Source organism: Eschscholzia californica, unplaced genomic scaffold (genome assembly GCF_041429995.1).
Source record: "Eschscholzia californica isolate CP2 unplaced genomic scaffold, dmEscCali1.0.p SCAF_6, whole genome shotgun sequence".
NCBI classification, from domain to species: Eukaryota; Viridiplantae; Streptophyta; class Magnoliopsida; order Ranunculales; family Papaveraceae; genus Eschscholzia; species Eschscholzia californica.
Genome location: NW_028238483.1, coordinates 19,609,707 through 19,626,714, shown reverse-complemented (window position 1 = coordinate 19,626,714; position 17,008 = coordinate 19,609,707). Strand labels below are relative to the sequence as shown.

General features: G+C 37.6%; 1 protein-coding gene across 2 annotated transcripts; it reads right to left on the bottom strand.

Annotated features, from left to right (window-relative positions):
• Positions 1-2,500: 2,500 nt before the first annotated feature.
• LOC147532260 (PHD finger family protein) lies at positions 2,501-14,530 on the bottom strand. Of its 2 annotated transcripts, none has more exons than XM_086648614.1 (19): positions 12,886-14,530; positions 10,472-10,557; positions 10,006-10,371; positions 9,833-9,916; positions 9,316-9,741; positions 8,091-8,157; positions 7,508-7,601; positions 7,299-7,405; positions 6,978-7,226; positions 6,577-6,824; positions 6,272-6,502; positions 5,973-6,194; positions 5,843-5,896; positions 5,638-5,703; positions 5,406-5,546; positions 5,271-5,324; positions 4,335-4,394; positions 3,207-3,611; positions 2,501-3,115 (listed from the first exon to the last, which is right to left on the bottom strand). In XM_086648614.1, exons 1-19 carry the CDS (start codon positions 14,180-14,182, stop codon positions 2,948-2,950), a joined length of 4,425 nt encoding a protein of 1,474 aa, XP_086504740.1. In that variant the 5' UTR covers positions 14,183-14,530; the 3' UTR covers positions 2,501-2,947. The 2 variants fall into 2 exon arrangements, with proteins under 2 accessions (XP_086504740.1, XP_086504739.1); XM_086648613.1 differs by having other exon boundaries at positions 6,272-6,505; positions 12,886-14,525.
• Between the last annotated feature and the right edge of the window lie 2,478 nt (positions 14,531-17,008).

Below are 17,008 nucleotides of genomic sequence, written 5' to 3'. Positions count from 1 at the left end.
GTTTATGTCGGTAGAAAATCTTATAATTCGATCAAAGATCTCCCTTTTTATTAGTGTACAAATCCAGAATGGAAGAATTCACCGTCTGTTCAGACGGTGTTTAATTGGGATACACTAATTTGTATATAATTTTTTTTGTTTCTCTTTTGTTTTCTTTGTAGTTACAACCTTGAAATTTATTTTACCCTCATAAAAAAAATAGTTTCAAAATAATCTTGCCATATCAAGTTTCATTTTCAACAATAGTTTTACATCATTGGTAGCAACGTCCAGAGTATAGACTATAAACGAGTACTCTTCTCTCTCTCACTCTCTCTTAAACTTTTCAGATCTTGGTTTTCTCTGGAGGGAGGATCCCTCCTCCAGATCTTCCTCTTCTAGTTTTTATGTTCTATTAGATCTATAATAAGATCTTGTAGGTTTTCAGAGAGAGAAATTACGGAATCTAAATCCATCTTAAACAATGTTTCTCTTTCTCTCCGAGTAATATCATTTTCAAGATCGTCAATTTTCTCTTCTTTATAGAGGTCATGAGAAAAGAAGAGTTAATGTTGCCTATTTCTACGATGATCATCTCAAGAAGATTGAAGATGAATTACAAAACAAGAGAAAGACAGGTCAAGATTTCACTTTTGTTAGTTTTATTATTATTGATGTAATTTTATTTGTTTGGTTATTTTCATTTTTGTTGACCTTTATGGTCTTTCAATCCGTGATCTTTAGGATCCTTTCATCTTTTTTTTTCGTCCGAGTCTAGACAATTTCTTTCTCTTCATGAGGCACTTTACATTTAAGGGTATGTAACTCTCATGAAATTTTCATAGGAGAGAAATAACAATTGTCATCCATGTAATATTGTTATTTAATCACTTATGAATGAATATGGTTCACTTGGTTTCAAAAAAAAAAAAAGAGTTGTTGGAATAAAAAGCAGAAACCAACCCCTCTCCCATTAGAACTAGTGGGTAGCCCCGGAACAAGGCTCTCGACCTTTAAATTATACTCTCTCCATCTCAAAATAAGAAACCGTTATTCCTTTTTGGGTTGTCTCAAAGTGAAAGTCTCACACCATACATAGCCTATAATATCTAATATTTTTGCATTCTCTTTAATTCTATTAATATCAAGTGCATTTATTATGAAAGATAATGCATGTACTATTCGTCCAATAAAATTTACTGGCTTGAATGACAATAAATGCTAGTATTCTTACTTAATAACGAAAATAAATCGGGTGAATTTTAATAATAGACTATGAATATGGGACGGAGGGAGTAGTTGTTTGAGCCTTTTAGACCCAACCACTATAATTAGAGCGGATCCCCTGAAAAACAATCCACCCCATTCCATATTTTTCTTTTTTATTTTACATGTTTTGTTTAATTTTTTTTTTAAATCTCTTTTTAAGATCCTGTCTAGTATTGTTGATCTTTTCAAGATTCTATCTTCAAAATTATATCGAATTTAATTTTGAAAATAATAATTTATAATTAAAAATTAAAATTAAAATTCCGCACACGTACATCATACACACTCAAGTTTCTGGAAACCCCATTATTAGAATTGAAGTATGAAGTAACTTCCAAAAAAATTTAGATATGGGGGGGGGGGGGGGGGGGGCCTCCACCAATAACAAATCTCATACGTGCTCATATTACCCATCAAATTAAAATGGTAAAACCTAAATTTGACCAAACCCAAATTGCCTGGCTAGAAGGCTTGCATGCTTGATTTCCTATACCAAAATGATTGAGAAGTCTATGAGGGGAATTTCCACAGACAGTTCATACAAGCATTTGGAACTATTCACAATATATATAGAAATTTTCGAATCCATAAATCAATAGATAAATCTTTTCCATCTCCATAATATGGAATTACCAAAAAAAAACTTGAGGATATGTAGTTATATCTCATTTAATACTTTTCTTCGGTAAACCTCTTCCAGACACAATAACTTTATGATATTTCCTGTATAACAAAAACCGCTTCATTTCACGTCATATGGTAAAACCAGCACCCGTATAAAAAACAATCTGCAACAGACAGCTAATTACCTGACCGAGAAATGGAGTACCAAGTTCACCTGATTAACAAATGAACATGACAAATAGTAGAGGCGCATCTCTCCATTGATACTTCTCCTGCAGAAACAATACAAATAGGAGTATTAACAGTACAACATTAGATGCCTTCTTCGTTACATCAGGATAATTGATTATGGTCTCTTCTGTTGAAGAAAAGCAGAAAACCGTAACCAACTCTAGTCCCAAAACTAGATTTTACCACACAAGATATATAAATACTTCATGCACAAAGATATTAAACTAACAACTTCAGCACTCATTCGGACCAACACAGTAGTCGGGTTTTCATACGAATCTTCCTCCACAATTACGCAACAAATAAGATCAGTCAAAACAGGGAAAGAAACATTAAGTGCTACCAATGATTGCTAAGATAATGTACAAACTGCTGCCAGAACCAACAGAAAAGACTCTAATCTCCAAATGCTAAATACTTTATGAACTGCAATGCTAATAAATATACACACTGACCTACTTTACAGAAACTGCAATACAATGCCTTCTAATTTCTCATATACAGTTTACAAGGAAGAAGCAAAGCTATCATATAGATCTATCACCAGGGAGGAAAGCACAACTCCCAAACCTGTTGAAATACATTGAATGGAAATTTTAACCTCATCCTCTATACAGTTCGCTCTCAGAATGTGTATACAACACTGACGACAAAACTTTCTCATCTCATTGGTAGAAGGCAGCACCAGTTGATGCGGACGGATGGGCGATAACCTTGTCCACTTCAATTGCAGATTTAAATTCACAATCATGAGAACTCTCAATCTCTGAATGGAAAGTCTAGATCTGGAACAAGTCACGTCCCTCTAGAAAGAAATAGAAAACCAAAATCGGTATATCTATTCTTATCCATCAGGTTCTACTGATTCCTGAGAAACTGTTTCTTCAGTAGGTGGTTTTTCCTTTGGAAGGCACACAACAGGAACATAAGCAAACCCTTTAGGTAATCTCTGGTTCTGTAGAGATGCTTGGTCTGATGTCATCACCAGCTCTTTTTGAAAGGTTTCTGTGTGCTGCATTATTCATCAATGGAGTGAGAAAATGAAAAAAAATTATACTACTAGGTGTTGAAGAAAAACAAACAAATAAAGTACAATTCTATACCTTTCTTGATTTTGACCTCTTCTCGCTGTCATCTGGAAGGTTTCGCTTGGCAGCAGATAGAGGTCTCTGAGGGAGTTTCTTCCCAGAGCAAATAACCCTGTCAGTTGTATTCATTGCGCACGGGCCTTGGGAAGTGGAGCTGTCATCAGTCTTTTGGTCGATATCCATAGGCGCAGAGAACATAATTCGGCGCTTACCAGAAACTGCAGTGTCGACAGTTATGTCATCTGATCTCTGAATTGTATTATTGCAAGACTTTTTATCATCTGCGTGCCCTCTGAGGGAGGTTGTGGCAGATTCTGAACTAACATCAGGCAGGAAGAAAGGACTACGGACAAGCACCGACATAGCAACAGAGTCTCTTTTTGAAGCAAGTATGTCATGCGAACAGATAACCATCTCCCGCTGTAGTTATTTGACCAGTTAGTATGCATATTTTTTTTGGAAGATGCAAAACTTTCTCTCAAGACATAATATCATCATATCAAGAACTAAACAAGCAAACATCGAATCTTAATGTTCATTCATCTATAGCACTTAGTCCCCTCCTCCCCCCAGAAAACTCCTTCCCAGTGTATGGGCTAGGGTACAGTCAATCAAATCTCTCATCTCCGCTCCCATTCTCATAAATGATAATTATATATACACACAGAAAATAGTACTGTATTTGTTGTTTTGACCAGCAGAAAATAGTATATATTGTGCATATTTTACTTCACTTTTAAATAAAGGCATGGGCTGAACATTGACGACTGGTTCACACTGCCCAGACTAACTGGAGCTGACAAAATCGGACATGACTCCCGCTCCTGGCAGATAAAAGACTGAGAGTCGACCATTGAATGAGTGCCGCCACTTGCATATCATTATTTTCAAAAATTTAGGGTCCACCGCAAACTCGACTACATAAATATATCCTACTGTCATATGGCGTATTTGTATTCTACTATGATGTTGAGGGTCTCGCAGATGATATTATAACATTCAGTTACGATCTTATGTCCTTACGACCCAATACATTGTCTCATCCTCTGAGAACCAGAGAAACAATTTTTTCATAATAATGAGAAATTGAGTTGGAAAATAACAAATCATTAACATAAACACTTGGCAGTGATATTTTATTACCTTGACTTTTTCTCTTTTGATAATTCTCTCACAAAGAAGGCGTACTCTTTCAAGCTCTACCTGTAGAAAAAAAATTCTAATCAAGGATCCACAGCTTAATAGTAGATTTGGTTTTGCCCTGATTCAGAGTACCATACATTATAATGAAGAGAAATAAATTAGACTTTATAAAAGGATTCTACCATTTGCCTTAAGAGCACATGATAAGTCATCTTATTTCTATTTTTAACCAGTAAAAGTTCAACTCCTCTAACTGATTTGCCATTTTCAGTGTTGCTCAATCAAAAATGGTAAGAATTTGACGTATCATGTACCACATCCACATGCATGAAATTTTAATAAATATAAAATACAGGCATGAAACAAGGAAAAATGGACGGTATATTTCCAAACTAAACAAAATCATACTGAACAGATTGTGCCACAACAAATCTTTTAGAATTCAAGAAATGTTATAGCATCCTTCCAGAGGAAGCATTTACTCTTCATACAGAGAGAATTACATAGATAATGGATCAACATTTCTCATTGACTTTCACATAGATTACACTTGAGCTTGATATTTTAAAACACTAGTTGTTCATAAAGCCGATAGATATCCTAGTCGCAACTCGCAAGCTAGTGAAGCACAAGAAAAAAGGTAATTTGTGCAATCAAGTCGTAATTAATTGAGAAAAATGTGCTACAGCACTGCTACATTTCCGAGCATATGTGAGACATCTAAGTTTTTGCTTATTTAAACAGTCAATCCATAAGAAGTCATGCCTGTAGCTTGGCCAAGGATAAGCAAGGTAAGTCTGTACCCATGAACAAACGAGGGTCCCAGGAAAGTATTGGATCTCTAAGATTATCATCCAACATGCGGGAAAATTAGATAAACAAAACATGATATACAAGTGCTCTAGTCAAACAAATCAATTGGATGTGCAAACTAACCCTTATTTGTTTAATGCTTTTAAGCTCCTCGGCTCCAAGTTGCAGACTTTCAGCCTGAAAAAAGTTAATTGAACATATAAGATGGGACACAGAAAGTACCAAATTACGTAAGCACTTTAGAACCAATTGAATGACCTTCTCTCTCTGCTCGGGGCTATGCTTTTCACAATAAGCTTTGTGCTGTAACTTGCTTCCACTAGTCCTCACATGCATATAGAAGCCAGCATTTCTAGCACAAGAGGGATGAAATGTCCCCTGGCAGTTTCCATAATTACACTGCAAGCAATAATATCGGAGGTAAGACTAGACTTAATCCTCAATCTTGTACTCAGTCGTAAAAACATAAAATAGTAGGAGTTAGCCTAACCTTCATGCACATCCCAAATTTACGACAGCAGATACCACAAATGTCTCTATCCCTTGAAATGGTTTCCTGGCATTCCATTAAGTAAGAAATTGCAATGTTACACGACCATCAAGAACCAAACCATAATAGAGTCACTTAGACAGGATGCCTTAAACATTTACAAATATAGGAGATGTGACACAAAAACTTCAACAAATATACATACCAGTCCTTCCACCAGATTTTGTTGTCCTCTTCTAAATGTTGATTCCAACAACCACTACAAAAAAAGGGTATTATTGAAAAGAAATAGGAGGCAAGCCTAAGTATGGATGATGAATAAACTGTCCAACTACCTCCGCACAGAAAGCATGAACCCACTGACCATCCTTTGACCTTCTAAAAGCACCGGTAGTACCACCACACAAATTACACTGAGCAACAACACAAGGTTTCTCTCGAGAATTCAAAACTGCAACTGTGGGGCCTTCAGACGCCCATAGTTCTTCACACAATTCGCAGTACCACGGCCCAGAATGATCTTTAACACTACGGTAGCAACTCAAATGAACAGCAACCTGAGGGTAAAAGTGTTTCAGCACACAGATAAGCAACAAACACAATAAATAAAGTAGTCAAGAAAGGAATAGCTAACCTTGCAGTTGCAACAGACGAAAATAGGGTTCAACAAAGTTTCAAATTTTTTGCATATTTCACATGATTGTTGATGTTCCTTTAAACCTCCAGACTTCATGTGGACTATGTCAGATTGCTTTTCTGAAGAACTGCGTCCAACAACCAACCTTGACAGTGTCTCTTTTGCCCGTGGCATCAGCTGTGAGTAAGGTCCGGTCCTCCCACTTACAGTATTCGCTTTCACTTGACTCTGCTGGAAAGAATGGGAAATTAATACATGACTAGATTCAAACCTCATAGCTAAAGCCTGAAAGAAAAAAGAACCTCAAGATGAGCAGATTCATCATGTGCATCTTTCCTAAATGACGAAATTCTGGAAGAAGCTGCAGCTGCTGCAGTTGCAGCAGCGAGCACAGCTTGAGCTTCTTTGTGCCTTTTCTCCTTCCTCCCCTGTTTTTTAACCTCCCTGAGCCCACAAAGATACTGATTGACTAGTACCAAATCCCATCTTTGCATGCTCGCAACATCAAGCTCCTGTGGAAGACTTTTAACAACACGCGAAACTAATTCATCTGCAAGGATAGTACAGGCACAAACAGGTCATTTAGATTCATTGTAATTGTTAACCAGACATTGGCAACCAGAGATTCAGATTGTTCCAAAAATAGCTATTCATTGTGTACAGAAGAAAATCTACAGAAGTAAAAGAAAGCAAAGATCGAGACCAGAGTAGCCCTTGCTTGCAATGGTGTGATCAAGCAGCTTATTTTGGAAGTAAACAAGTTCTCCTTCCACTTCGTCTTCAGGTGCTAGCTCCAAGATTCCCATTTCCCTGGCTTTCACCAACTCCTTCAACAACTTCCCATTTGACGTAAAATCAGTGTCCACGCAATTGGCAATATGATCTTGGTTAACACATTCCTCACTGTCGGAGGTTGCTAACTCTGTAGAAGCCATACCTTTATCCCTTGTATCTGTAAAGGAAAGAGAACCACAATTGAGCTTCAGCTACACATGACATATATAATATCAAGACGAGAAATTACCACAAATCTCAGCAACTGCTTGCTTCTGCTTCAAGACTATCCTATTTTGGATCAGTTTTTTCTGAATAACTGGATGAATGTAAGAACAAGAGGCTGACTTCCCAGTCCTGCATCGGTAATAAATATCAACATCTATAATTTTTCAGCAAGTCAACAACAGAATGCAAACTATAAGAGTATAAGAGAAGCACTAAAACAAGACAACTTACATAAGCCCAGGGACGGCATCCACGGAGGATACATGATGCTTCACGTCGCAACTTAATGAAGTATTTTGTGAAGCAATTGTCCCCTCAGCTGGATCTGTTGAAATAAATAATCTTTGCTTAGTACACTCCAACTACCTTTTTTTTTAAACACTCCAACTATCATATTATCAATATCACCTAAGGGGATGGTAAGACAAGCGCATCCAACCCTTGGTATTAAAGTCCCCTACTCTACTCTTGACTAGTTGCATACTAGTTCCTAGTCCCACTTCACCGACTCGACCAGCTGTAATCAGCCTCATAGGTTCTCAAAAAGATTTTATCCCTGACTAGTGTCCAACTCAGCCTTGTCTAACTCAATCCCCTAGTGGGTATTAATTATTAAACTTCATTTTTTTTACTCGTAAGATAGGACTTCATTTATTGAAATAGAAACTGAATTATAAGTTTAGAAAATAAATGAGTAAATGTACATGAATTCCAAGTAATATGCTAGACGAGTTCTTCCATTACAGTAACTCTTTATTGTACATCCATTTGATGTATACAAAATTATTGCTAGACATAAGTTACAAATATTTACCAGTGGATCTAGCTATCAGCGTCAGAGACGAGTCCAATCCATGACCACCAGAAGACTCTGCCAAAATCTGTAAATAACAGAAGTGAACTTGTATGAAAAAGGAAGCACTAACAATGCAAGGACCAAAATAAATATAAAAATAACATTAGCTTTTCAACAAGCATTTCCACAAAGGTTCGAATGAAAGAAAAGCTTCACCCAGAACTACATTTTGAAATATCAAAATGACAAGAATAGTATCTTTGCAGTGCCACGGCCCAGTATCGATCATGTACCTCCAGGTTTCGGAGTGGGTGCACTAACAAGTGGCAACACTACCACTGAAAAATAAACGTGTGCCAATCCACCTTTTACTCATTAACACAATGTGTATTCCACTAATATATATTTGTAAATTACAGACTGTGGATGATATTAAGGGAACTATTCTTCTCTGGATTAAGTACGATGGGAAATATAAACATGTATCTTATTCTGATTTAGTGAACAATTGGGAGGCATGGATGATGTGAGGAGATTGTCCCCTAGATCACCTTGCCTCCTAATTTTTTCTGTATAGTTTTCTCTTCTTCTATATATTCTATCTAATTTTCAAAAAAAAAAAAAACCAGTAACAGTTTTATCCACATAGAATCGAATTAGAGTGGCCAAATGACGAACTGGGGGATGGGTAACACCCGAACAAGATTTTTCCATGTACCTAGATTTCATCATCTTGAAACCTACTCGCTAGATCCTGACTAACTCTATTATGTTGACTGGCTGGAACTACTCCTTCTGCCAGTTGAGTACAGAGCCTAACAGATTAAGCTTCATAAAAGAATCTCAACACCTCTAATCAAAGAGAAGAAACAGCCAGATCACAGATAAGGACCAACGCGTTGCATGAGTGTGTATTATCCAAGTACTGGTTTCCATTTGGGTTATATGCACTGCACAGAGCCACTTTTTAGCTGGCAAGATTTACGGGCTTCTAAAGCTGTTAAAATGAGAAATTTACGGAATCCGGCAGAATAGATTATGTAATCACCCGTGCAAAATCTTCGAAGACCTTGAGTGGATAGCTTCGCAGCTATAACCAATATAGATGACACAGACAATATGGCTCTGTATTACTAGAGTCCAGAAAAAAAATGAGGGCCATGTTGGGCTATCTAATAAATTTCCAATGACAAACCACCTGAGTGGGAATACTTATTGAAAAGTCAAAGTAAGATATAATTACCTTTTCTATACTGTCGTTCCCTTCAACGTTACCCCCATTGCTAACAGATCCTCTTCCACAATCACTGTTCCTCACATCTCCATTGGGAACAAGCAGACTCCCATTAGCACCGTTCATCAGTAGCTCATTACCATTCTGTTGTAACGGTTTCTCTTCAGCTGAACATACTACTTCATTATCTTTAAAAATTCTGATGCTGCTTTTTGTTCTCCTCCTTGGTGGTACAGACTTAAAGGGAACATCATCAGGGGCCTCTGCAACTACAACAGGACCGGTACAGCCAGGTTCTGCTACCTTATCCTTTGTGTAGATTGCAAATTTGGTACCCCCTTTACTATTTTGTTGTGTACCGCCTATATAAGCATGACATCGAAGCCACTTCACCATTTTGTCTCTTAAATCAGAGGTAAGTAATGATTTGTCACCCTACAAGAAAATCAAAAGAACAGTTACATACTTTGTGAGCGTTCTGGACACAATTAATAAGCATAAGCTAGTTACGTTGTTCTCAAAGTACCGCAAGAGCTGCTTCTAATGAATCTGAAGAGATGCCAAACTCAGACGCCATATCATCCAGAGTAGCTTTCCCCCGCTCGACTAACTGAACATGAAATCAGGAAAAATATAACAATGCCTAGTTACAAGAATCATAGGCAAAACTGATTCAAGCGAAGATTATACCCAGCTTACCTTCTTCAGAGTTCGAACAATATTTGTTGAATCGGAAGGATTATACCCGTACTTCCCACTCTCAAGGGTTTCCACGCCAACGGGTTCATGTCCATCACCACATCCTGATCCAGACATAGTATCTTCTTCCAGAGGTACCTTACTGTTCCCCAACTCTCCCATACTAGTATTCGCTGTTGTAACTTTCTTACCATTCTTCAGCCCAAACTTTAGCTTATTGGGCTTGTTGACCACCAATTTGATAGGAGAATGTTTGGATATAGTGGAATCACGGTCAGCAACCACAGGCAAATGGTTCGTTGATTGTTTGTTATTATTAATATCTTGATTTTCTGAATGCTTAGAGCAAAAAGCACGCAATTCAACCTGCACACATTCTCCGAAAACCAATTAATCCCATAACCACAAATAAATATGAGTGACTAGCCAAAGAAAATCTCAGCAAAGTTGAAAAGGTAATCTATACATTGTCATATCCAATCTTCCCCCAGATTTCCATTCTGTGATTTGCTTCTCTTGCACATATAGGATGGAAAGCAGTCCTGCAAGTACCTGAATGATCATCGAAAGTGTAAATGTAGCACAAGATGGGCATCATTAAAATCATATGTAGAGAAAGGTATACTAGCTCTCGTGGACCAAAATACTGCATTGTTTAGCATTTGTGACACGAGTATATTAGCATCAAAAGTCATGGTCAAAATAATTGAAGCAACAAACAAAGCAGTTACACCAATTTGTAGAATCAGCCAAGTTATCAAACGGGACATTAAAATACTTACAAATATCAAAAGCAAGCTTCACAATGAGTCACAAAAAAAGCAGAGAAGCTTAGCCACCAGCTAAGCAGTCTGACGCGGCCAAGTAACTCGGGACTCAGCTCAGACTCGGGGATAGCCCAAGTCGATCTTGGCGGAATCTCCGAGTCTAGGGTTTGGCCACGTAACTGGGCTGACTTAGCCGAGACTCAGCTGAGTCCCGGGTCATCTTCACTCGTCGAGCCACCGAGTTGGGGTGAAACTTCATTGTCTCTTATTTTCTTGTTCTTCTTATTCTTCTTTTCAAGTTATTTTCTATGTTTTCCTCTCGACTTCTTCCCTTTTTTCCTGGTTTTCCATCCCAAATTCTACTTTCTATTTTTCTCTGTCCTCCTTTTCATTTCGTTTTTCACCGTCTATTTCCCATTTCTTTTTCTTTCTGTACTTCGTTTTTTTTTCTTTATTTCTTTCCATTCAGACGACTTTCTTTTCTTCTTTCATGTTTGATGTTCTTTACTTCTTTCCTTTCTTTTTTATTTCCTTCTCTCTATGTTTTTCCTTCTTCCCTTGTTTGCTATCTAATTTTATTATTTCCTTCTTTCCTTTTATTCTCCTGTCTTCCTTTCTTTCCGAGTTTTTCATTATTTTCTATGAAATTGATAGGGAATTTTGAGAATCATGTGACATGTATATAACAGAATAACATGTATATAGTTATACAAAACTCAGCCTAACTTAGCTTGAAGCATATGCACAAAAATTGCATAAGAACTAGTGTGCCATTATATGGTCAAAATTTGAATTTTAATGGCATGTAACCCTAACTTGCCCTGACTAAGCCAAGTAACTCGGCTCAACCCTTGACCGAGTCCGAGTTCAACAATGTAGACCCCCATGTATTTTCACCCCTCTATCACATTGATGTAGAAGGAATAGCGAAATAGAACCACGAAAAAATCATTTAACATCTATGTACATAATATCTATCTCCAATTATATTAGCTCCGCAGGCGGCAAAATAGAATACTAATTATAGTAATAGTGATAACAGTAATAATAATAATACATCTACCACTGTATCAAGCCACTTCATTAGAATATATTAAGCCGTTGAGAATCTCGTTAACAGAATATAGAATACAGGAGAACTGTTAAACTTAAGTGTGGAAAAATAATAAATGAGGTAAGAAGCACTGTAACGGGAAAACACTTGACACTGCATTGTAACATATTTTGCACGAAAAGAGCTAAATATATTTTTAGGACTAAACCAAGTAGATTCCACTTTCTGCTTCTCATTGTATACATTTTTGTGAAAAAAAAAAATATTTTAGTAAGCAATATGTTGTTGGTCTTCATCTCAACGAGATAATCCACACAACGAGATGAGATTTCCATCATTTGCATAATATTTGGAATAACTTCTACAACTAACCAAAATATTGCACGAGAAACTTCCCTTTCAAATGGCTCCAAGATGTTTACCAAAACTGGCCCTTAGAAAATTGAAACCCACCTAGTGAGAAGAAGCACTATATTCGCATGTTATGATAAACAAGAATGTAATTAATTGAGCTTATAGGATAATCATATATTAAGATTGCCCTGCTTCAAGCAAAGATAATGTCATTTGTTGTATTAATAAAGTAGGTTTTTAGTTGATATCGTGTGAATGCCGTATTGCCAGTGGACTCTTTAATTATTGTGTTGCTTGGTTCTATTTATGTCTAAGTTTAGAATTTCAAACTATTGTTTTCCTCTTATCAAGCAGATTCTTGCGTAGGATTAATTCCCGTTGATTTTCTTCTTTTTCCTTTTTGATTGGTTATCGAATAACAATACCTAAAGCATAAATCCTATTAACAGCTCAACTGATCAGAAAATGTGTTTTTGTCGGAGCATTCCTTCAACGCATTAAAGAACACGAAAACTATTTGGCTTCTCAATAACTTAAAGAGGGAATAAGTACACAGCTGTAGCAATGTGGCATAATTAGAGGTGATCAATGAATAAAATTCTCCTGAAGTGAAAGATAGATTTAACCGACATGCTATAAAAACAGTCTGAGAGAAAACAGATCGCAAATAAATGTCTTCAAAGGGAAAGAAGCATAAAAACATACCATGACTGCATCGAACACAAGCACCAAACTTCACCTTGCAAACTTGACAAACTAACTTACTTCGCGTGTCCTTTATTCCTTCAATATTCATAATTGGCTCCATTTTAACTATGTCCTCGACATAAACCTCTGGCATCCACTGGCTACAAAACAAATGAGCAAATTGCCCAAGCCCTTCATTTTCAGTTTCAGCACCTTCCTTTTTCACTGGTTTAAGAGCTCCACCTGGTTTAGGGCATAGCAAACAAGGCCTGGACAACAATTCACTACCATCAGCATCAATTTCAGAACCACCCTTCAACTTACACCACGAACACAACCATGATCCAATTAAAACATCTTGAACACCGTAACACTTCTGATGCACCCGAACCTTACAAGAATCACAGACTAAAAACTTATTCAGCGGCTCGCCAGAGTCTCCCGTGCAACAAAAATGGCAAATGACTGAATTCTCTCCTTCTGTAGGGCATACAACTATAAGTTTTTCTAACCCAGCGGCACTTCCCAAAAGCTTTCGCCTTTTCGAAGGGCGCTCCGAAGTGAGTAATATCTTATTTCTAGCCCCTAATAACCATTCTAATCCAATCTTTGGCAACACAGAAGAAGGAGGTGGCAGTATCGGTTGACTCTGTTCTAATTCATTTTCCTTTTCCTTTTCGGACAAAATTACAGCTCCCCTGTTATCAATTTCCATTAATTTGTTTTCTCCATCCTCCTTCATTTCCAAATCCTTTGGAATTACAGAAAAATCTTGACCAACTTCAACTACAGCATTGTCACTACTAACAGGAGCAACAGTATCGAAAATTTCTGCTGCAGAACTCGGTAGAATCGGAATTGAAAAATAAGACTGAGAAGTAGAACAAGTAAAAGAAGACTGATTGACTAAATTATCAATATCAGGTAATTTTACTAGCCTAAAGTAATCTTCAGTTCTAGACCAAATGTTATTAGAACCATGAGATTGAGTAACAGAAGCATTTCCTGATGACTTATTTCCAGATTTCTTATGTCTCTTACGACTATAAGAACACTTAGACAAAAAATCAGATAAACCATGGGGAAGATTAATAACCCTAGAAATTTCAGTTTCATCTTGAAAAGGGGAACGCTCAGACAGAGCTTTCAGAGCCTGGTCATAGAAATTAAATTTAACCTCTTCAACAGTAATAGGAGGAGGAGGAAGAGCCTCTGAGGAATGCTTCCTGGGAACCTCGGAAGAAATTGGGCAAAGTTCTTCCTCGCTTACGCAACCTTCTTCAGAACCCCTACCCATCATCTCCGCGGATGACATCTATTGTTGCTGGTACTAGTCATTGCCTCTTCCTACTGTCCATCATCCCAAGAGGAAACCCTAACCCTAGTTCTGTACTTCTCGATCTTCGATGGAGAAAGGCGAGAGATAGAAAAAAGATTTGTGCTTCGCGATGAAGAGAAGATGATATTTTTTTTTTTTGCTAGGGTTAGGGTTTCTGTTTTTTTCTGGTTTTGTTTTTTCTCGGATCCGTATAGAAGACCGATTTTTCTTCTTCAGTTTGGTTCGCGTTTGATGAGAGAGAAAATAAGGAGGGAGAAAAATGAAAAAAAGGGGGTTTCCACTGATTTGTCTCTGACTAATATATTTTTATTTCGTTGGCGAGAGAAAAATGGAAAAAGAGATTCTAATCAATATTCTTTGTTTGGAACTAGTTCTCTGGAGTGACAGTCCAGACTAGAGACTTCGAAGTCGAGTGACTCATCAATGGGCTTAACACTAATTGGAGGCGCCTATAAAACTTGCGCCTATAAAACTTTCCTATACAGATACGACACAAATCGAGTGGCATAATAGCTATCCTCCCATCAAATTGATTCTTAGAATCTCAATAAATGTAAAACTTCGAACCTAATCCTAATCATTAACATGAGAGATTTTATAGACCATTAATGTCCAAAGTTGTTAAAGGCAATCTCTATTTTGGTTATTAAGGCAATGTGTTTTAAAAGGCATTGCCTCAGTTACTGTTTGACTTAACAGTGTCCACTGTCGTCAGGTCGTCGTCGGCCGACTCTGGAAGGCAACTTCAATGATTTTCTTCTCTTTTATGTCCTCCTTCTCCCTTCTTCTTCCTTCATCTTCTTCCTTCATCTTCTTTCCTTCTTCTCTCGTTTTTTCTTTTTCTCTCTCTTTAAGTTCCCCTTCGCCGATTGAAACCTCGCGAAGGGTCATACCTCTGTGAAGAAGGGTTCCCGATCTAGAAACCCTTGTTGTGTTTTACTTCATTGGGGTTCCTATCGGCGGAGGGGATTTTAGAAAGAGAGAAGAGAAGGATAAAAGGAGGAAGAAGAAGAGAAACAAAAATTTAAGGTCGTCGATCGGATATTGTCGGTTGACAACTTTTGGCAGGCAGTAGAGAAAAATGGAAGTGAGTGATAAACACCCTAGAATTTGGACATTGCCTCTAACCATACTTGGTCAACCTGTGTTGACCAAATCTTGAGTGAAAATTGCATTGCCCCATTAACAATTACAATAGATTTCAAAATTTTGATGTAATACAACAAACTTAAAACATTCATTATACATTTCTTTTTCAAATTGTGGTTGTAGTTTTTTTTAAATAAGATAAACGGAGTAAAGGCAAACCCAATTATAAACGCGTCAAAGAAACTAGCAAGACATCAAAAATATAGTAACGAATTGGCTCAGTGGCTATTACATTAGTCCCACCCTTTCTTAACCATAACTGTCCCTTCAGAGTCCATGTTAACTACATGAGTCAATTCTTCAAGCAAATTATGAACATCAAGTATCCTCTCTGATTTCTAATGATAGCACCAAAACCCACATTATCCGTGCTAAAGGCTCCATCGTTATTGAGCATGACCCTCCCTTCATCCGACCTCTTCAATTGACAAGAGATATAGGTCGGTTTGCTTAGAATGAGATTCAAGTTCCACCAACCCAATACTTACCTATTCTCCGGTTGTGTCCTCAATTGGTTGGTTTCTTGAGCTCACTTTAAGATACACCACTTCCCGTATAGTTTGAATAATCACTGTGGGCGGGCGTGACGTATTTCGGAAGATGCAATTAATTGTTTCGTTCTTGCCACACAAAATAGACATATGAATTATACATTAGACACCCTATTAGGGCCCCGATGGAGGTGCCTCCAAAGTGTTGCACACACCACCCCACTTCTTGCTCCCACAAAGTGAGACTTCCTTTTCGAAATCCCGCAATGTATAATAACTCTGCCCAAATGATTTTGGTATTCGGGAAGCCAAAAAGAAGGTGATAATTTGCTTCATCATCCTCTCCACAGAACACACATTTGGGATCCACTTCAAACCCCCGACTGAGTAAGCGAAATTTCGTTTTTAGTCGTCTACAGAGCGCTAGCCACGTGATGAAACAGTGCCTCGGGACACATCTTGAAAACCAAACCAGACTAGCCCACATAGGTTTAGGTTGATTTTTCCTTAGGTGCATCATACATGTCTTTAAGCGTAAATCCTCCCGTGAGACTAGGAGTCCAAACTGCCTCATCAGCAACCGATTGGTCCACCTCTACCATTCGAGCTTCGGTTGCAATATCACCTAACAGTGCTTTCGCCTGAGGCAGGAATCGCCACCCATCATGGCTCAGGAAAGTTGATACCAATGTCTTCGAGTGTAAGTAAGGAACCTGATAAAATCTTATATCCAACCAGTATGAAGAATGGCTTGTGGATGCCACAAGTCTGTCCAGAATTTCGTGGTTCGTCCATCACCCATCAGCGTGATAACAAGTGGCTTTGCCTAGGTTTAACTCTCAAGGATATGCCTCCAACACCATGAACAATCTCTAGGAACTGCCATGGTCCAGAAATATTTGTGTTTTATAAAGTTGGATCTAATCCATTAAGCTCACAAAAAGTTTGAAACGCAAATCAAATACCAAATATGTCGTAGGTTCAATGCGCAAATAAAGTTTCAATATTACGGATACCCAGTCCCCCTTCGTTATTTGGATGACATAAGTTCTCCCAGCTAACAGAGGTCGTCTTACAATTCAGCTCCACCCCCACCCACAAATTGTGATTGTACTTCTCTTTGAAAAGTTTCAAAATTTCAAAACACAATAAACAAAATGAA